General features: G+C 44.1%; 1 protein-coding gene across 3 annotated transcripts in view; it reads right to left on the bottom strand.

The window, feature by feature from the left end:
* Positions 1 to 14,972, bottom strand: part of gramd2aa (GRAM domain containing 2Aa) — a 31,954-nt gene that overhangs the window by 2,721 nt on the left and 14,261 nt on the right. For all 3 annotated transcript variants that reach the window (XM_063189056.1, XM_063189058.1, XM_063189057.1), the window contains exons 3-11: positions 13,171 to 13,228; positions 11,560 to 11,632; positions 9,752 to 9,855; positions 7,925 to 8,023; positions 5,582 to 5,653; positions 5,421 to 5,483; positions 4,119 to 4,296; positions 2,411 to 2,504; positions 579 to 686 (exon numbers count right to left, since the gene is read on the bottom strand). In XM_063189056.1, coding sequence (XP_063045126.1) covers positions 579 to 686; positions 2,411 to 2,504; positions 4,119 to 4,296; positions 5,421 to 5,483; positions 5,582 to 5,653; positions 7,925 to 8,023; positions 9,752 to 9,855; positions 11,560 to 11,632; positions 13,171 to 13,228 — 849 coding nt within the window. The remainder of the gene's footprint in view (positions 1 to 578; positions 687 to 2,410; positions 2,505 to 4,118; positions 4,297 to 5,420; positions 5,484 to 5,581; positions 5,654 to 7,924; positions 8,024 to 9,751; positions 9,856 to 11,559; positions 11,633 to 13,170; positions 13,229 to 14,972) is intronic.

Genomic DNA, 14,972 nt, shown 5'->3' with positions numbered 1-14,972 from the left:
AGGAGAGAGAGAGGAGAGAGAGAGGGGAGAGAGGGAGAGAGGAGAGAGAGGAGAGAGGAGTGTGGTGTCTGTCTGCTGCTGTGGATGCTCAGGAGGATATGATGCAAAGCTGAGCACATCAAGTGACACGGCAGATTCTTCTTTCTTTCTCCTGTTATCAAACACTGTCTGAGGAGACTGTCATTTTTTTTCTTATCTAATATCCTCCCTCTTTCCACAAAGCGAATGGTGTGAACCATGGGAGCTGGGATCTCCCATGATGCACGGCTAATATATTTGCAGACAACAGTTGTGAGATCAGTACCTTTCTCTTAGGAAGAGGCCTGGATTATGTTACTGTGTATTTGATGGCAGCTGCTGTGAGGTCAGTATAATATCTATCAGGTAAAGGTGTCAGGTAAAGTTGAAAACATTATTACCCCCCTACCTCCTGAAATTAGTCATCTTTCTTGATGTCTCAGTGAGAATGACCATTATTAATTTCTGTTTCATTTCTGTTATTCCTCAGGGTCCTGGCTGGCTTACGGTATATTTAAAAGCAGCATATTTGAAGGCAGCTGTTCTGAGATCAGTAGTACCTTTCCCTCAGGGTCAGGGCTGGGTTGTGGTTGAGGAAGGAGAGCTGCTGCTCCAGGCTACAGACGCGGAAGGCCAGGTAGCAGGAGGACAGGATGAGGAGGATGATCCTGCAGACAGGGGAAGAGAGAGAGAGAGAGAGAGAGAGAGAGAGAGAGAGAGAGAGAGAGAGAGAGAGAGAGAGAGAGAGAGAGAGAGAGAGAGAGAGAGAGAGGAGAAAGTACAGGCACAAATGTTATTTATTTCATAATGCATGTAAACTATATATAACCTAATCTACAATGTGACATAAGAATAGTAAAGCCTGTAATTAACATAATAATACATCTAAAAAAATGTATTGCTATTTACTATGCAAATTGCTTTTCAGAACCAGGAAGCACTCTTTTAAGGTGTGGGTGTCTCCATTTCAAGGCCTGTGTCAACTGTATTGTTTACACTAAACCCACAGCTCTTTTGTTCTGTTGGACGGCTGGTTGCACAGCCTGAGGGCTTTTAACACAGTGGATATACTCACGGCACACAAACCATTTATGGTATGTGCAGTCAAACATGCAGTATTCAATTGAATCACTCAATAGACACAGTGCCTTTCTTACAAAGGGACACACAGAAATTGTTCTTTTCACATTTCATGTGACAATCAATTGCAGTTTAACTCAGGGTCAACCCTGATTGCTTGATTCTCGAGGCAAGATCTCACTTCTGACTTCAGCTAACAGTTCCTTATACTGTATGTATAATTGCTTGTTGACAAAAATGATGATATAAGGCAATATCTCACTACATGATGACACAGCCACCATTCATCACGTGCTTCCAGTTTGTAAACCACTGAAATGTCTTCCAGCATACACAAATCATGTTCATGTACAATACATATAACATTTATGCACAGTTTAAAGCACAGCTTGTGTTTAAGTATGCATTTCATAAATAATTTCTCCTGTGTGATCAAATATTTACAAAAAACATCAACATAACACCAAGAAAAAGCTGATCTCATCCACGAGCACCTTGACAACACAGAAAAAGATGTGCTGCAGCCAGCTCAACCATAGAGGGCAGCACAGAGGCCAAAAAGAGCCCTTCACCAAAATCTGCCTAGCAACTCCACCACCACCATCACCAGCAGCAGCTTAAAGGGAAACATGGCACGCTCTGTGCTAATTGAATACTCATATAATGGTGTATTCCCAGCAGAGAGAGGAACACTGAGACCCAATCATTCATCATCCACACCGTAATCCAATGGGAATACCTGCCTTTGTCTGAGAAACAGAGCAGAGGTTGACTCTTTTTCTCTTCCTCGCTCCATAATAAATTCATTGGAAATGTTCAAACATTGATATCACACCATTCAGCACATTAATATTAAATGGCGGATCCTAGCAGACGGGGCCTGCAGGAGACGGAGGACTGAGAGATGAGATTAACAGCGAGAGAGAGACAGAGCGAAAGAGAGAGAGAGTGAGGGAGAGAAATATAGAGAGACAGTCAGCATGATTGAGAGTAAGCAGAGCAGAAAGATGAATAGAGGTAGAGAAAGGGAGGAGGTGGGATGAGAGAGAGAGAGAGAGAGAGAGAGAGAGAGAGAGAGAGAGAGGAGGAGGAGGGAGGGAGACAGAGGAAGAGGGAGTGAGAGAGACACAGAGAGGAACAGTGAGGGAGAGAGGAAGAGATGGAGAGAGGGAGGGGAGAGACAGATGGGAGGAGGAGGAGGAAAAAGAGAAGGAGAAGGAAGAAAGGAGAGGAGTGGGAGAGAGAGAGACAGACAGATAGCCCCAGTCAGCATATTTACTGCTCCCCAGTGCCAGTACCGGGCCCAACTCACAGCAGGATGAAGAACTTCAGCAGCTGGTACTCCATCTGGCCCAGCTCAGGGACCGGTTCTGTGAGCAGGATCTTGTCCGTCTCCAGCCCGACCTCTGCATCAACAACACACACACACACACACACACACACACACACACACACACACACACACACACACACACACACACACACACACACACACACACACACACACACACACACACACACACACACACACACACACACACAAAAACAAAGCAAGAGCCCAGTCAATCAGAGTTAGGACTTGTGGTAGACTGTTCAATCTTAATCTGCAATCTTAATTCCCCGAATCAGACAAAACACTTCCCTTGGCTGGGAGACGGAAATAGTTTCCCTGACCGTTATTTAAGACTTAAGCTGATGTGTGAGAACTGGCATAACCCTGTAAAGAGGTGAAGCAGGTGTACTGGATTTTTCTTGTTCATATATTTGAACTACACCCTGGTGCAGGAAGGCTTGCTTACACAGCCAGATGCATGCAAAAACAAAACAAACACGGCCCAAAAAAGCGACTCATGTAAAAGAGAAAATGTGGTCTAGCCATGTCTGTGCAAGGTCTGTCTGCTGCTCCCAGAGTGGCGGCACCTAAAATGGGTAGTATACACAGATTTAAAAACCATTCAAAATTCAATCATTTAGTAGGCAGTGTACACTTAGGACACTGAGTATACACAACATGCACATGTGTTTAGACTAACAAAACCCACAGACAGACAGACAGACAGACAAACAGACATACACACGCACACGCACACACAGACACACACACACACACACAAACACATTAACAGCATCCTTAATTGCGGATGCAACAGCCTCGTGCATTTCCAGCTCTGCTGTGGAAAAAAGTCTATTTGTGTCTCTTCTGCTGCTTTACAAGCGGCTGCAACCACACAGAGCCTCACTTGTTTTCCACCCCCCACCCCCACGAACGCTGTGGATTTACTTCGATTGAGGGACACAACACTAAGAACAGGCAGACTGCACATTAATCTCAGCAAATACCCAAATCAGGAGCAAATTCAGACACACTTGAGATGACAACTTCAGTGCTATTTTACATGTAACCCCAGGGCACTTCAGAGCAGGTCTGTGAAACTGCTGTATCCATTACTGATTTCCGTTTACACATGTAAGCATTCACCATTGATCGCCCTTTAGACAGAGCTAATAGATGCTGAAAAAAAAGCCAATGACTGGAAGATAGGTATTGTTTTAATGGAATTTAACTCAATTAGATTCAAGACTTTAAAGTGAACTGTAACTATTGTTCAGATAGTTACTGGATGGTGATGAAGGATCTATCTGTGTCTACCTGCCTGTGTGGTAGTGTGTGTGTATGTACAGTATGTGTGTCTGGCTATCTGCACTACCCCTGATGTTTATGTGTGTGAAAGTGAAAGACCATCTGGGAAACTCCCATTGTCATTGTGCACCCAGTGCTCACTGCACACAGCACAATTGCATTTATGCCTCACCCGTGCATGGGGGCAGCATCAAATGGCACCCCAAAGAAGCAGTGCCCCAAGGAACCTCAGTCATGGAGGAGGATGGGGGAGAGCACTGGGTAATTACTCCCCCCACCAACCTGGCGGGTCGGCAGTCAAAGCAAATCTTTGGCCTACAACTCTGACTCTCTAACCGCTTTCTCATGACTGTGTGTGTGTGTGCACAGGTATCCTCACCCTCCAAGGGCTCCTCTGTCTGGAAGGGGACGTCCACAGCACTGAGGCTACTGGCTGAGTTGCCCAGCAGGTCTGGGAGCGAGGAGGACACCGAGCCGGTTGACGGCTTCCGCCTCCACTTGAGCACCGGCGGAAACTCATCCACCACAGGGAACTCATCCGGGACCACAAACTCATCCTGAGACACAGAGAGAGAGAGAGAGAGAGAGAGAGAGAGAGAGAGAGAGAGAGAGAGAGAGAGAGAGAGAGAGAGAGAGAGAGAGAGAGAGAGAGAGAGAGAGAGCACATGTGAAGACACAACAGACCCATGTGAAACAGATGAACTATAGACCTGATGAAGATCTTGTTTGGTCAACATGTTGTATAGTGTTAATTTATTCAAATGGATTACAGTGAGACAGCTGTTCCCTGTGCAGATATTGGTATCTTTCTTTTCCTTCTTTATGAAAAAGATGAACCCAGCAGTTTTGACACCTGTATACCCACCTCACCAAGGCAGTAAGTTTGTTTTTTATAGCATCAATAAAACTAAATGCCAAAAATATACTTGGCGCTACTCAGCACATAAAAATTCAGAATATACAAAAAGCAAAATATCTCCCAAAACAAACAAGCAAACTACACTGACCAAAACAGCAGATGGCAGCACTGAGGTCAGACTCATGGAAGTAATCCAATGCTGCTCGAGGCTGGCAGTCAGAATCAGTATTCTGCTTAAGCCTTGTGGGTAGAGAGGGAACCTGGCAAATGCAGAGTTCTGGGACTCAGCTGGCGTATCAAAACAAATAAACAGCAGACAAAAATGGCTGCGGCGGTACCTTGCATGTAATTCATGCCTACACTTTAAATGGATCAGATCTGTGTGAGCGTCAAGCTGACAACATAATTATGTATTATGAATGAATGTGAGTCTACCTAATTGACCAAGCTTCATACTACTCATCATCTAGGGGTCTGAGGGCTTTAAGTACTAACCCTGATGAAGGCAGCCAATTGGTAAATGGGTTGCCTTGGGGGAGAACTGGATTAACCCTCTATAATACAACAGCCGAGTAAAAATCCGCTTGAGTAGCTCAGTAATTATTGTGCATTATTTGTTCAAGTCCACATTTGTAATTCTTAATCATTACAAGAATGTTTTATTATTAGGCTATTATACGGCTGTGTGAAGAAGAACATTCCCCATTATTGATGTAAACTTACTAAACAACAAGGACTGATTTGGGGAAATAAGTTTCTTGAAAACACATCACTGCTTGTCCCTGAGATAGTGGCTGCATGTATAGGGGTCCAAAGGCTCACCAGAGATAAGGAGTTGGGCTCCTCCATGAACTGCTTGAGGCTGAGGCTCTTCTTGCCATTGACCTGCACAGAACGTGGATCTATTAGCATCTGTTTACACACACTTATGTGATGAAAGAGTGAGCAGCAAAATACAATAATTATGAAAGTAATTAGGCTACCTGTAGATGTGTGCAAATCCGCCTCAGTACATCATAAACACTATCTCTGGACAGGAGTGACACAAACACATACTGAAAAAGATAAAAAAAGACACACGCACACACAGAGAACGTTTTTCATTAGATAACAATATCTCCACAACTGATAGACAGAGCATGCACACCACTTGACATGCACTTGCACACACAGTGACTGTGGTATAGTGAAGTGTGACAAACATAACAAGCATTATGCAAACACAAGCAAAACATAAATCATTAGCAAGCACAAACACAAACACAACGACCCATATACAGTACAACCATAGAACAAGCCAGATGTACATCTGACAGAGCGAATCAGACTGTGTGATACAAATGGTACGGCAAAACTATCTAATAATCCCATTACAGGGAGAAAAAGAGAATTCCATTCTCCCATTACAAAGATGAGAGCATAAAGCCAGGCAGTGGAAAGAGCTTAAAGCTTAACGGCTTATATTTAAAAAAAAAAAAACCTCAGCAAGGGGACATTAATTCCATTCACTGTCTCCTGTGCTCACGTTCCTGTTGTCAGTAATGACAGGGCATCTTTTACCAGCTGTCATCTAGTCGGGGCACGAGACATCCTAAAACTAAAGCAACAGCCTAACAAGCATCTGAGGTTGCCCACAATATTTTATATCCAATTTCTGTCCCATCCACTGTCAGGTCTTGTGTCCATATTTTGTTTTTGTTTCCATTTGACTATAGTTGTCATGATAAGATGACACAGCAGCAGAGAATTTTAAATAGGAAGCCTTCCAAATGTGATATTACTACAATGGTATCTACAATTTCAGCATTATTGATCAAAAACGAAAAGGATATTAAATTGACTGAAACATCGTTTTAGAGAACTAATGTAACGCAACAATCCAATGTTGCACACAGAAAATAAAATGTCAAAATGCCAAACATGGCACCTTTCTAGTTCACAGGCAGAATAAAGGGAATACAGATGTAAGTAACTCAGTGACTCAGTGAACCATCTGCAGGCCAGTAGGCTGGCAGCTTGTGTCCATCAGAGCTGATGGAACTGGTAGACCGTTTTTTTTAACTGAGGTAGACTTCTTGACAGGTCCAGGAAATATTAAAACCAACATTGGGCACCGAAGACTTTAGTGGAATTTAAACAGCCAGAGCTACCAAACCTCAAAGCAGAAGCACAGACAGCTAACACATGGACACACGGCACAAACCTAAAGATAAGGCTGTTCCTCGGAAGCAGCAAATACAAGCATCATCTGGCATAAATCACCATGACAGACCAGAGGCTGAAAATATATTAAGCGTCACGTGCAGCATGAACACCTTTACTGTTCTCTGACGTCCTCTAGTATATACGTACATAGGTCGGATGTACGTACGTATATACCGCTGGCACAAACAATAGTCTTTTTCTAACGTGACGACAGTGAGGGGAAAAATAGGCCCAAAATAGATGCCGACGAGTCACCTTGAAACCCCTTCAGCATAACCAAAGTACTGAGCTGAGCCGGCGATTTACATTAGCTTGGCCCTTTTTTCCAAAGCCACCTGCGCTTGTTGACAGGCCTTTGTTTCTAAAATGGCTGCTGCCTCTGTCCCCTTATCTCCTCATCACCTAGGCTTGAGGCTCCTTTTTCAAAACCACTTCCCCTTTGCAAGAGCTTCACAGCACAGCCAACCAGCACAGGTCTGTGTTTTCTATCCTTTTTAAGCTTTAGAAATTAAGGTGTAACTCAGTCTGCAAACTTTAAGAATAAAAATGCGTAACCCACCAGCCACTGATACACAAAAGACCTCACAGCAGAAAAAATAGAGGTTGTCAACACTGTTCCCACAAGCTCCCAAGGTGGATCTGGCACACAATATTTTGACCTACAGGCTTTCAAAAGTGAACCTGCCTGACAGGCACAGAGGTCAACACGCTGAAGTATTCCGAGGACATTTTGTGCCATTCATTACTCTTTTGCTGTCAACTTATGCACAAATGTCACCCACACTAAAGCATAAATATAGCGTAGCTGTGACCTAATGTTCTGAGAGTTTGTCTAGGGGTCGAAGCGTTGTGGAGTTGAACTCATAACTTGAAGTTCAAGCGACAGTTTGTCAACCAGCACTCTCCAGGCATCTCAGTCAGCTTAGGAAAAAAACATTAACGTGGGGAAGAGAAGAGGGTGAACTGACTTAACTGTTCTGGCCCAAGGTCACCTAAGTCTACATAGATCAAAGAGGACTAGTCCCTATGCACAACTCATTTGAACCAATCTAGTTGAACATGCCAGCAACACTAAATGCAATGTTTGCATGTTAAACGTGCCATGCGGCATGCTTCCTCACCTTCTGGCCAGTGTCTGTGGTGATAGCCAGGCCGTTGGGCACCAGGCCCGCTGTCTTGTGTTTCTTCACCAGGCGCACAGACACCACCGGGATGGCCACCTGCAAGCCCACATGAAAACAGCACATCAATCACCATGACGGCCGTATGGACACCACTGCCATGTAATCACATTTGCTGGCCTGCCATAGTGCATGTCACGGCCAAAACAATAGCTTGTCATTAAATTAGCACTGTATGTGCTGTGCATGATTATGCATATTGAAGTGCTATGGACAATACATCATTGTAACCACCAAACGTTCTGTGTATACCACAGGTCACGCATGCTACGTGTACATGGAGCATGAATTTTTTTCTTCAGTTCAGCAGTGATATATGTAAGTGGTGTTAATTACTGTACATTACAACTGTGTTTGGTTTATACTGCCATACCAAACAAGAACGCAGTAACTGCATATCTGGTCGAAATTGATTTTAGACCAAAAATGGACTGATATAATACGTCCTTTGTCTTGTTACAGAATAGTTTGGCCCAATCCGTTTCAGACAAAAATCGCCTTGAAAATGCAGCTATAAAAATCCAAAATATTTCAAAAATAGAATGCAGTAAGGATGTTCACGCAGGTCTGTGGTTTTACGAGGTTACGTCTTATAAGCTATAAGTTATAACGCAGTAAGTTATGTTACTGCACTTATCAATGAAACTGTTTTTTTTTTTGTGGTGAAAAGACATATGAATGTTGTTCTTTTCCCTTGTGAGTGCACACATTTCCATTCTAAAAAAGTATCAGATTGGAAGTGTCACCATCACTTTACCTACAATACAGTTGTCTGGCCGCTTTACCAGGAAGTGTTACTGCGTTCTTGTTTGGTACGGCAGTATAGTCCAACATATTCAATGTGGACATTCTTCTGAATAGTTTCCATAATGGTACACATGATTGAATGATCGTTTTTTTTATACAAAATTCCAAAATCCAAGCACCAACAGTTGTAGACTATACCGTAGTATTATATGACAATTAGTAGCAAAGACTATACTGTACATATACACAAGGCCATTACCCCATCCATTCTAAATGTTTATCAAGGTAATTCCTATACTTGTATATATGCATACCATTTAACACTACATACTCCATATTTGCACTGACACTACCTCTACTGTATTTGTCCAGTATGTCACACTACCTCTATTGCATACTAGTTGACAATACCATACTCTGCATATCTGCACTGACACTGCCTCCACTCAGTACACTATCTCTACCACTCTGACCAAGTCTGATTGGCTTATATTACCTGTGTTATTTGTCTATCTGTCTGCCTGCGTACTTAGTGGGTTTGCATAGGTGTTTTTACATAGAACACTTTTCTTGCACATTATTTGTGCATTGCACTGTGTGCACTTCAGTAAACATTAAAAGACGATATAAGTACTAAGCCAAAAAAAAAAAAAGAAACATAATTTGAATATGGTTAAATATGCAGATAATCTGTATGCTTTGATGGGTGCGGAATGGTTGCTTGGTACACATGTGCCATGTGATTTGCTATCACATGTAGAGAGCGCATGAGCCTGCCTCTTTGTCTTACTGAAGGCTTCTCAGGCCAGATAGAACCACCTGCAGGAATTCCACACGCATTCTAAAGGCATGCGAAGATAAAGGTGGAAACGTTGACTTTGACTTCCACTTGGCTGTGTGCTATATAGCCTCTAATGCAAAATGCTGCTCACAGATTCACATCTTTTATGGTGGGCTTGTAAAGGCTGGCGGTGCACAGCGTTGAAAGCTATCGGCTGCTGGTGACTGGCTGCCACTCACCTTAATGTCCTTGCCAAAGAGGTTGGCGTAGAAACACAGCCAGTTTCTGGAAATGTAGAGGCGGCCCTGGAGCAATATATCTCGTAGCAGAGCACACGAGTATACTGCGGACACACACACACACACACACACACACACACACACACACACACACACACACACACACACACACACACACACACACACACACACACACACACACACACACACACACGTGCATACAGAGAGAGAGAGAGAGAGAGAGAGAGAGAGAGAGAGAGAGAGAGAGAGAGAGAGAGAGAGAGAGAGAGAGAGAGAGAGAGAGAGAGAGACATACACATCCACAAAATACAAACACATATTAGAAGGCACATAAATAAATAGTAACACCCACACATAAACGCACATAAATGCAGTACATGGAAACTCCAGCACACATTTTCACATGAAGTGATACACAAGTGTAACATAGATCTGCCTGATGACTGAGATGTAAGTCAGTTGGAGTCAGAGGCAGCGTAAGAGGAGATGATTTAGTAGGCTGAGGTAAGCTGAGACAGAGTGAAAAGACATATCCTGTTCAGCATTGCCACGTCATTGTGGTTTTAAATCCACTGAGGGGGCAGTTAGTAAGGAAGTGTATAACTGAGTGTTAGGTATATGGTGCAACGGTGTACAAATATTAACCCCTTTATGCAAAGTGTATGTTATAACCTTACTATCACCCACATTATAATGGTTATGTCTTAATCTGTCACTTAAAGGTACACTGTGTAAGATTCTTAGTTGTTTATTTCCAGAATTCATGCTACCCATTCACTAATGTTACCTTTTTCATCAATACTTACCACCACCATCAAATTCTAAGTATTCATTATGACTGTAAAAATTGCACTTTTCATACATGAAAAGGGGGATCTTTTCCATGGTCCAACATTTTGAATTTCCAGAAATAGCCATTTTTAGCTGCAAACATGACTGTACTTTGGCCATACTAGAAAATATTAGTTTATTACTTAGTAAACTTTCATGAAAAGATCAAATTTGGCAATAGGCAACACAGTTTCAATGAGCAGCATAGTTGCAGTACCTTTTATGACCATTTCCTGCACAGTGTATCTTTAAGGCTCTCGATAATGTCATAGCAATATTGTCATGATGTAGTTGAGTATTTTCAGCAAATAGTGAATAGGCCCGCTGGCGACCCCATATGCACTAAGAGGCTACGAAATGAGCAAAACATAACAACATCAAATTATGACAATACTCGATTCTCTATTATTGAATGTATTATTATGGTGTTACATATTTTTTTTTAAATAAAAATGAAAAGCGAACTACAGAAAGATCCAGTCTAGGTGACTTCACGGAACAGAGCACGGGAACTTTGCTGTGCTGTGCTAACAGGTATGTGCTCAACTTTCCAGAGTCCAGAAACAGCACATTCAACTGAGTAATACTGTGGGACCCATCACAGGCAAACTAGGCATGATGGGATATCACTGAATGAACATGAGCTGTAGCCTATATTTAAAAGTAAACAGCAACAACAACACCCCCTCTATAAAGTGACAAGACTCTATGAACAGACACAGTCAAAACCTAGCTTTGGCAGACTTAACACAACAGGCACATGGGTAACACAACTTTGGGCAGACTAATTTATCAAAACACAGAATGAAAGATGGCTTTTTGAATCATTTACAGTGAAAATGATGCCCTCTTGAAACATAAACAGTGAAGGACATGGGTAGTTGAAACACAGACAGTGGAAAAGTCAGTGAAACATAGACAGAGAAAGACTACTGTTGACATTAGACTGCACATACCTTTCATAAGAATCTCCTCCTTGGGCACGGTCTGGAAGAGCTTGTGGTACTGGGAGTTGTACTTGCTGACGGTCTGTGCGGAGGGAGAGGGCAGAGTCATGAGATCTGCCGCAGCGGCAGCAGAGCTGCTCACCACCGGGCTCCTCTGCCTCAGAGGACGCGAGCCCTGCACCAAGCTCAACATGCTGATGCCACATACACACACACACGGACCAGCACGCACACACTCACTCACTCACACACACACACACACACACGATGTGTGGTGCTCTCACATGCGAACACACCCACAACCACTCACTCACTCACTCACACCGGCGCACACATGAGGACCCTCTCTCGTAGCCACTTGCATGGAGTAGAGCCAGCTAGCCAGTGGAGGGTAAAAAGCACAGTGCCACGAGCAAGTCCTTCACTTCCTTTCCGGGTCTGGTGATGCGTGCGCTTCTGTGTATGTATGTGTGAATGTGTGTGGGTGTGTGCAAATATGTGTGTGCGCGTACAACAACTCAGGATGGTACACTAGCGACTGTTCTCATCTTCCCTCCCCTCAATAGGGGCCAGCGAGCGAGCACAGCCCCTCTGTCTCTCACACACACACTATCCACTACACCCACTCTACTCTCACACACATAACCACCTCTCAGCTTCTCGTGTACCGAGCTAGCTAACACCTGTGCCTCCCTGCCTCTCGGTGGTAGTTTATCAAAGCCAGCGCCAGAGCGGAGAGAGGGAGAGAGAGAACGGTCCTACCTCACTGCAATGCGACTGAGCAGTGAGCGAGAGAGAGAGAACGAGAGAGAGAGAGAGAAAGAGAGCGGGAGAGAGAGACTAGCTGCAACACCTACTCCATTCACAACAGAAACCACAATGACACTGAGCTCCCTACAGATTAAAAAGAAGCATCCCCCTGCTGCCTGCCAGCCTGTAATAGAGTAATACAGCACTCTAGACTCTGTGTTCTTCCTCCTCAACCTGTCTGTAACACTATGAGCCTTTTGCTCATCCTGGGACACTAAGCATTTAGATAATGATCATAATCCGTACAGGACCTATTCACTCAGTCAAGCAGTAGGAACGTTCCCTTCATGTTCTACTCCTATTGGCTGCACAGACGTATTCAACGAGTAGAAACGTTCCTTTAATGTTTGATCTCTATTGGTTGTAGCAGGCTCTCGCCGCGGTGTGTGTGTGTGTAAAGCTAGGTGAATGACTACCGTGATGGAATTGCTCATTTATGACTGGTAATCACATTGCCAGGTTGCCACTGGTGTTCCCTCGGCTGGTATCGCATCTCAAGGTCGGGAAGCATTTACACCTAGTAGTATAATGACACCTTCCAATAAACATCGCCAAGTTGTTTCCTTTTTTTCCCTGCTTTAATGAATTTGGCCTTGACCTACTCCACTTGAAGGCTGTGTTTTTTTATCAGCGCTCAACCAATTATGTCTCCCAACATTTTATTCCAGGCTTAAGGCCAACTGTCAATAGCAATGTCTATAAAGGTCCTCAGACAACATGCCAGTGGGTTCATGATAGAGCTGCAAAGTTACAAAATGGGATCATGTAGGGCACACATGGGCATTGGGTACACATAAAAATGTGACTTACCGAGCCACGGTAGCATTTCTTCACGTCCTCGTATGACAAGTCATCGATCAGCTGCACTCTGTAGCATAAAGCAAAGGGAAGGACACATTTATTTGACAATTTAAACACCTGTTGTTGACATGCAGTAAACAGGCGGTTCAAATACTGTAGTGGAACATCACTGCTTCAGCGGCGACCTTGATCAGTTGAAGGCTAGGCCACACAGTATGACACATTGGTCCAATTACATACACTAAAGGTTATAGAGTACGGAGCCAGTGGAGGAGAGTTGAATCAGATTACACAGTGACATAAGCATTACCTCGCATTGCCGTTTGATACACTTCGACATAAAATGGCAACCAAAGTGTAGCGATGCCGTAGCCTGATTATTATCGACTTTCAAATCTCTTCGAGACTTGGTCTGACCAAGAGCATAACAATTAACATTTCCCAAACCGCATGATTGACAAGCCTCCCTTGGTTTGCTAATGGTTGTTTGCTTCCTGACAAAGTGGGAGGAGTTCCCGTTTTTTTCGGGAGCTCAGAAAGTACTTGCATTGCTCTTGACCTGACTAGTAGCAACGCTGAAGGTGTTGCGTCACTTGGAGGGCACGGCCTGGCTAGCGATGCGGCCCATTCTGGTCACATAGGCTTCCGAATGTATCGACTATTCAAGCCCCCTAACCGCAGAAATACACCATTGGCGATCTGAGCGAGTCGAGCGACGGAAGTAATTGACTTTGTATTGAGTCGCGAGACAAAAGCGATTCTGGAGACTAGAGCGATTTGCGCGACGAGCGCGACAATTTGAAGTTGAAATCTTTTCAACTTTCTATGATGCGGTTCGGCGACAAGCCGCGACAGCCAATGACTGTATAGAGGTCAGTGACCACAGCCAATGGGAATGCTTGAATGCTTTGCCTTCTGCCTGTACGGACATACTCTTGTCTCCTCAATCGCTCGTATCGCTTGCTGCTACACTCTGTCGCTTGAATCGCGTCGCCGCTGGTGTATCTCTGCGGTAAGTGTTGAGCTAACAGTCACAAAACATGTCACCAAAGAATGGCACGGAGAGGAAGTGGAGCACAGTGAGTTTTTGCCTGGAGTAGCTCAGGCCCAGGCCCAGGCTCTGCAGGAGCAGGAGCAGGGTGGGAGATGAGATGAGATCACTGGCTGAGGTTTCAGGCTTGGTGTGCCATTAGTTACGGCATCCCATGGCACAGTGATGCTAGCGTCCATGCTGGCTGGCCTGGCCTGGTTCACTGGGCCAAGAAGCGGTGTGTAGCGATGAGCCAGGTAGCACAGCAAGAGCCCGGGGAGAGCGTCATGCCATGCCACCCGATACACAGTATACGCAGCCCTGGAAGGGATTTGTTCCATGTGGCACTCACTGGCTCTCTGGTTCTCTGCTTGCTCTTACCTCTACTACACATATACAATGAACACACACACACACACACACACGCACACACGCACACACACACACACACACACACACACACACACACACACACACACACACACACACACACACACACACACACACACACACACACACACACACACGCACGCACACACGCACGCTGCAACATGATCTCTCAGAATTCCGTGGAATGGACACTGATCTTTGTGACACAAAATCCGTGTCAGTTTCATGGATTTTGCCAAAATTATGTGCTCCTGGACACCGAATTGTTTTCTGTGATGGACACACGGAAGTGCTTTCTCTATACTCCCACAGCTTTATGTTTATGTCCACAGTATTTTTTAAATTTCAAATATTTTTTTTCTAAAAAAACATTTCTTACTGACAGGTTAGG

Source organism: Engraulis encrasicolus, chromosome 22 (assembly GCF_034702125.1).
Source record: "Engraulis encrasicolus isolate BLACKSEA-1 chromosome 22, IST_EnEncr_1.0, whole genome shotgun sequence".
Lineage (NCBI taxonomy): Eukaryota > Metazoa > Chordata > Actinopteri > Clupeiformes > Engraulidae > Engraulis > Engraulis encrasicolus.
This window is presented reverse-complemented; position numbering and strand designations above follow the sequence as displayed.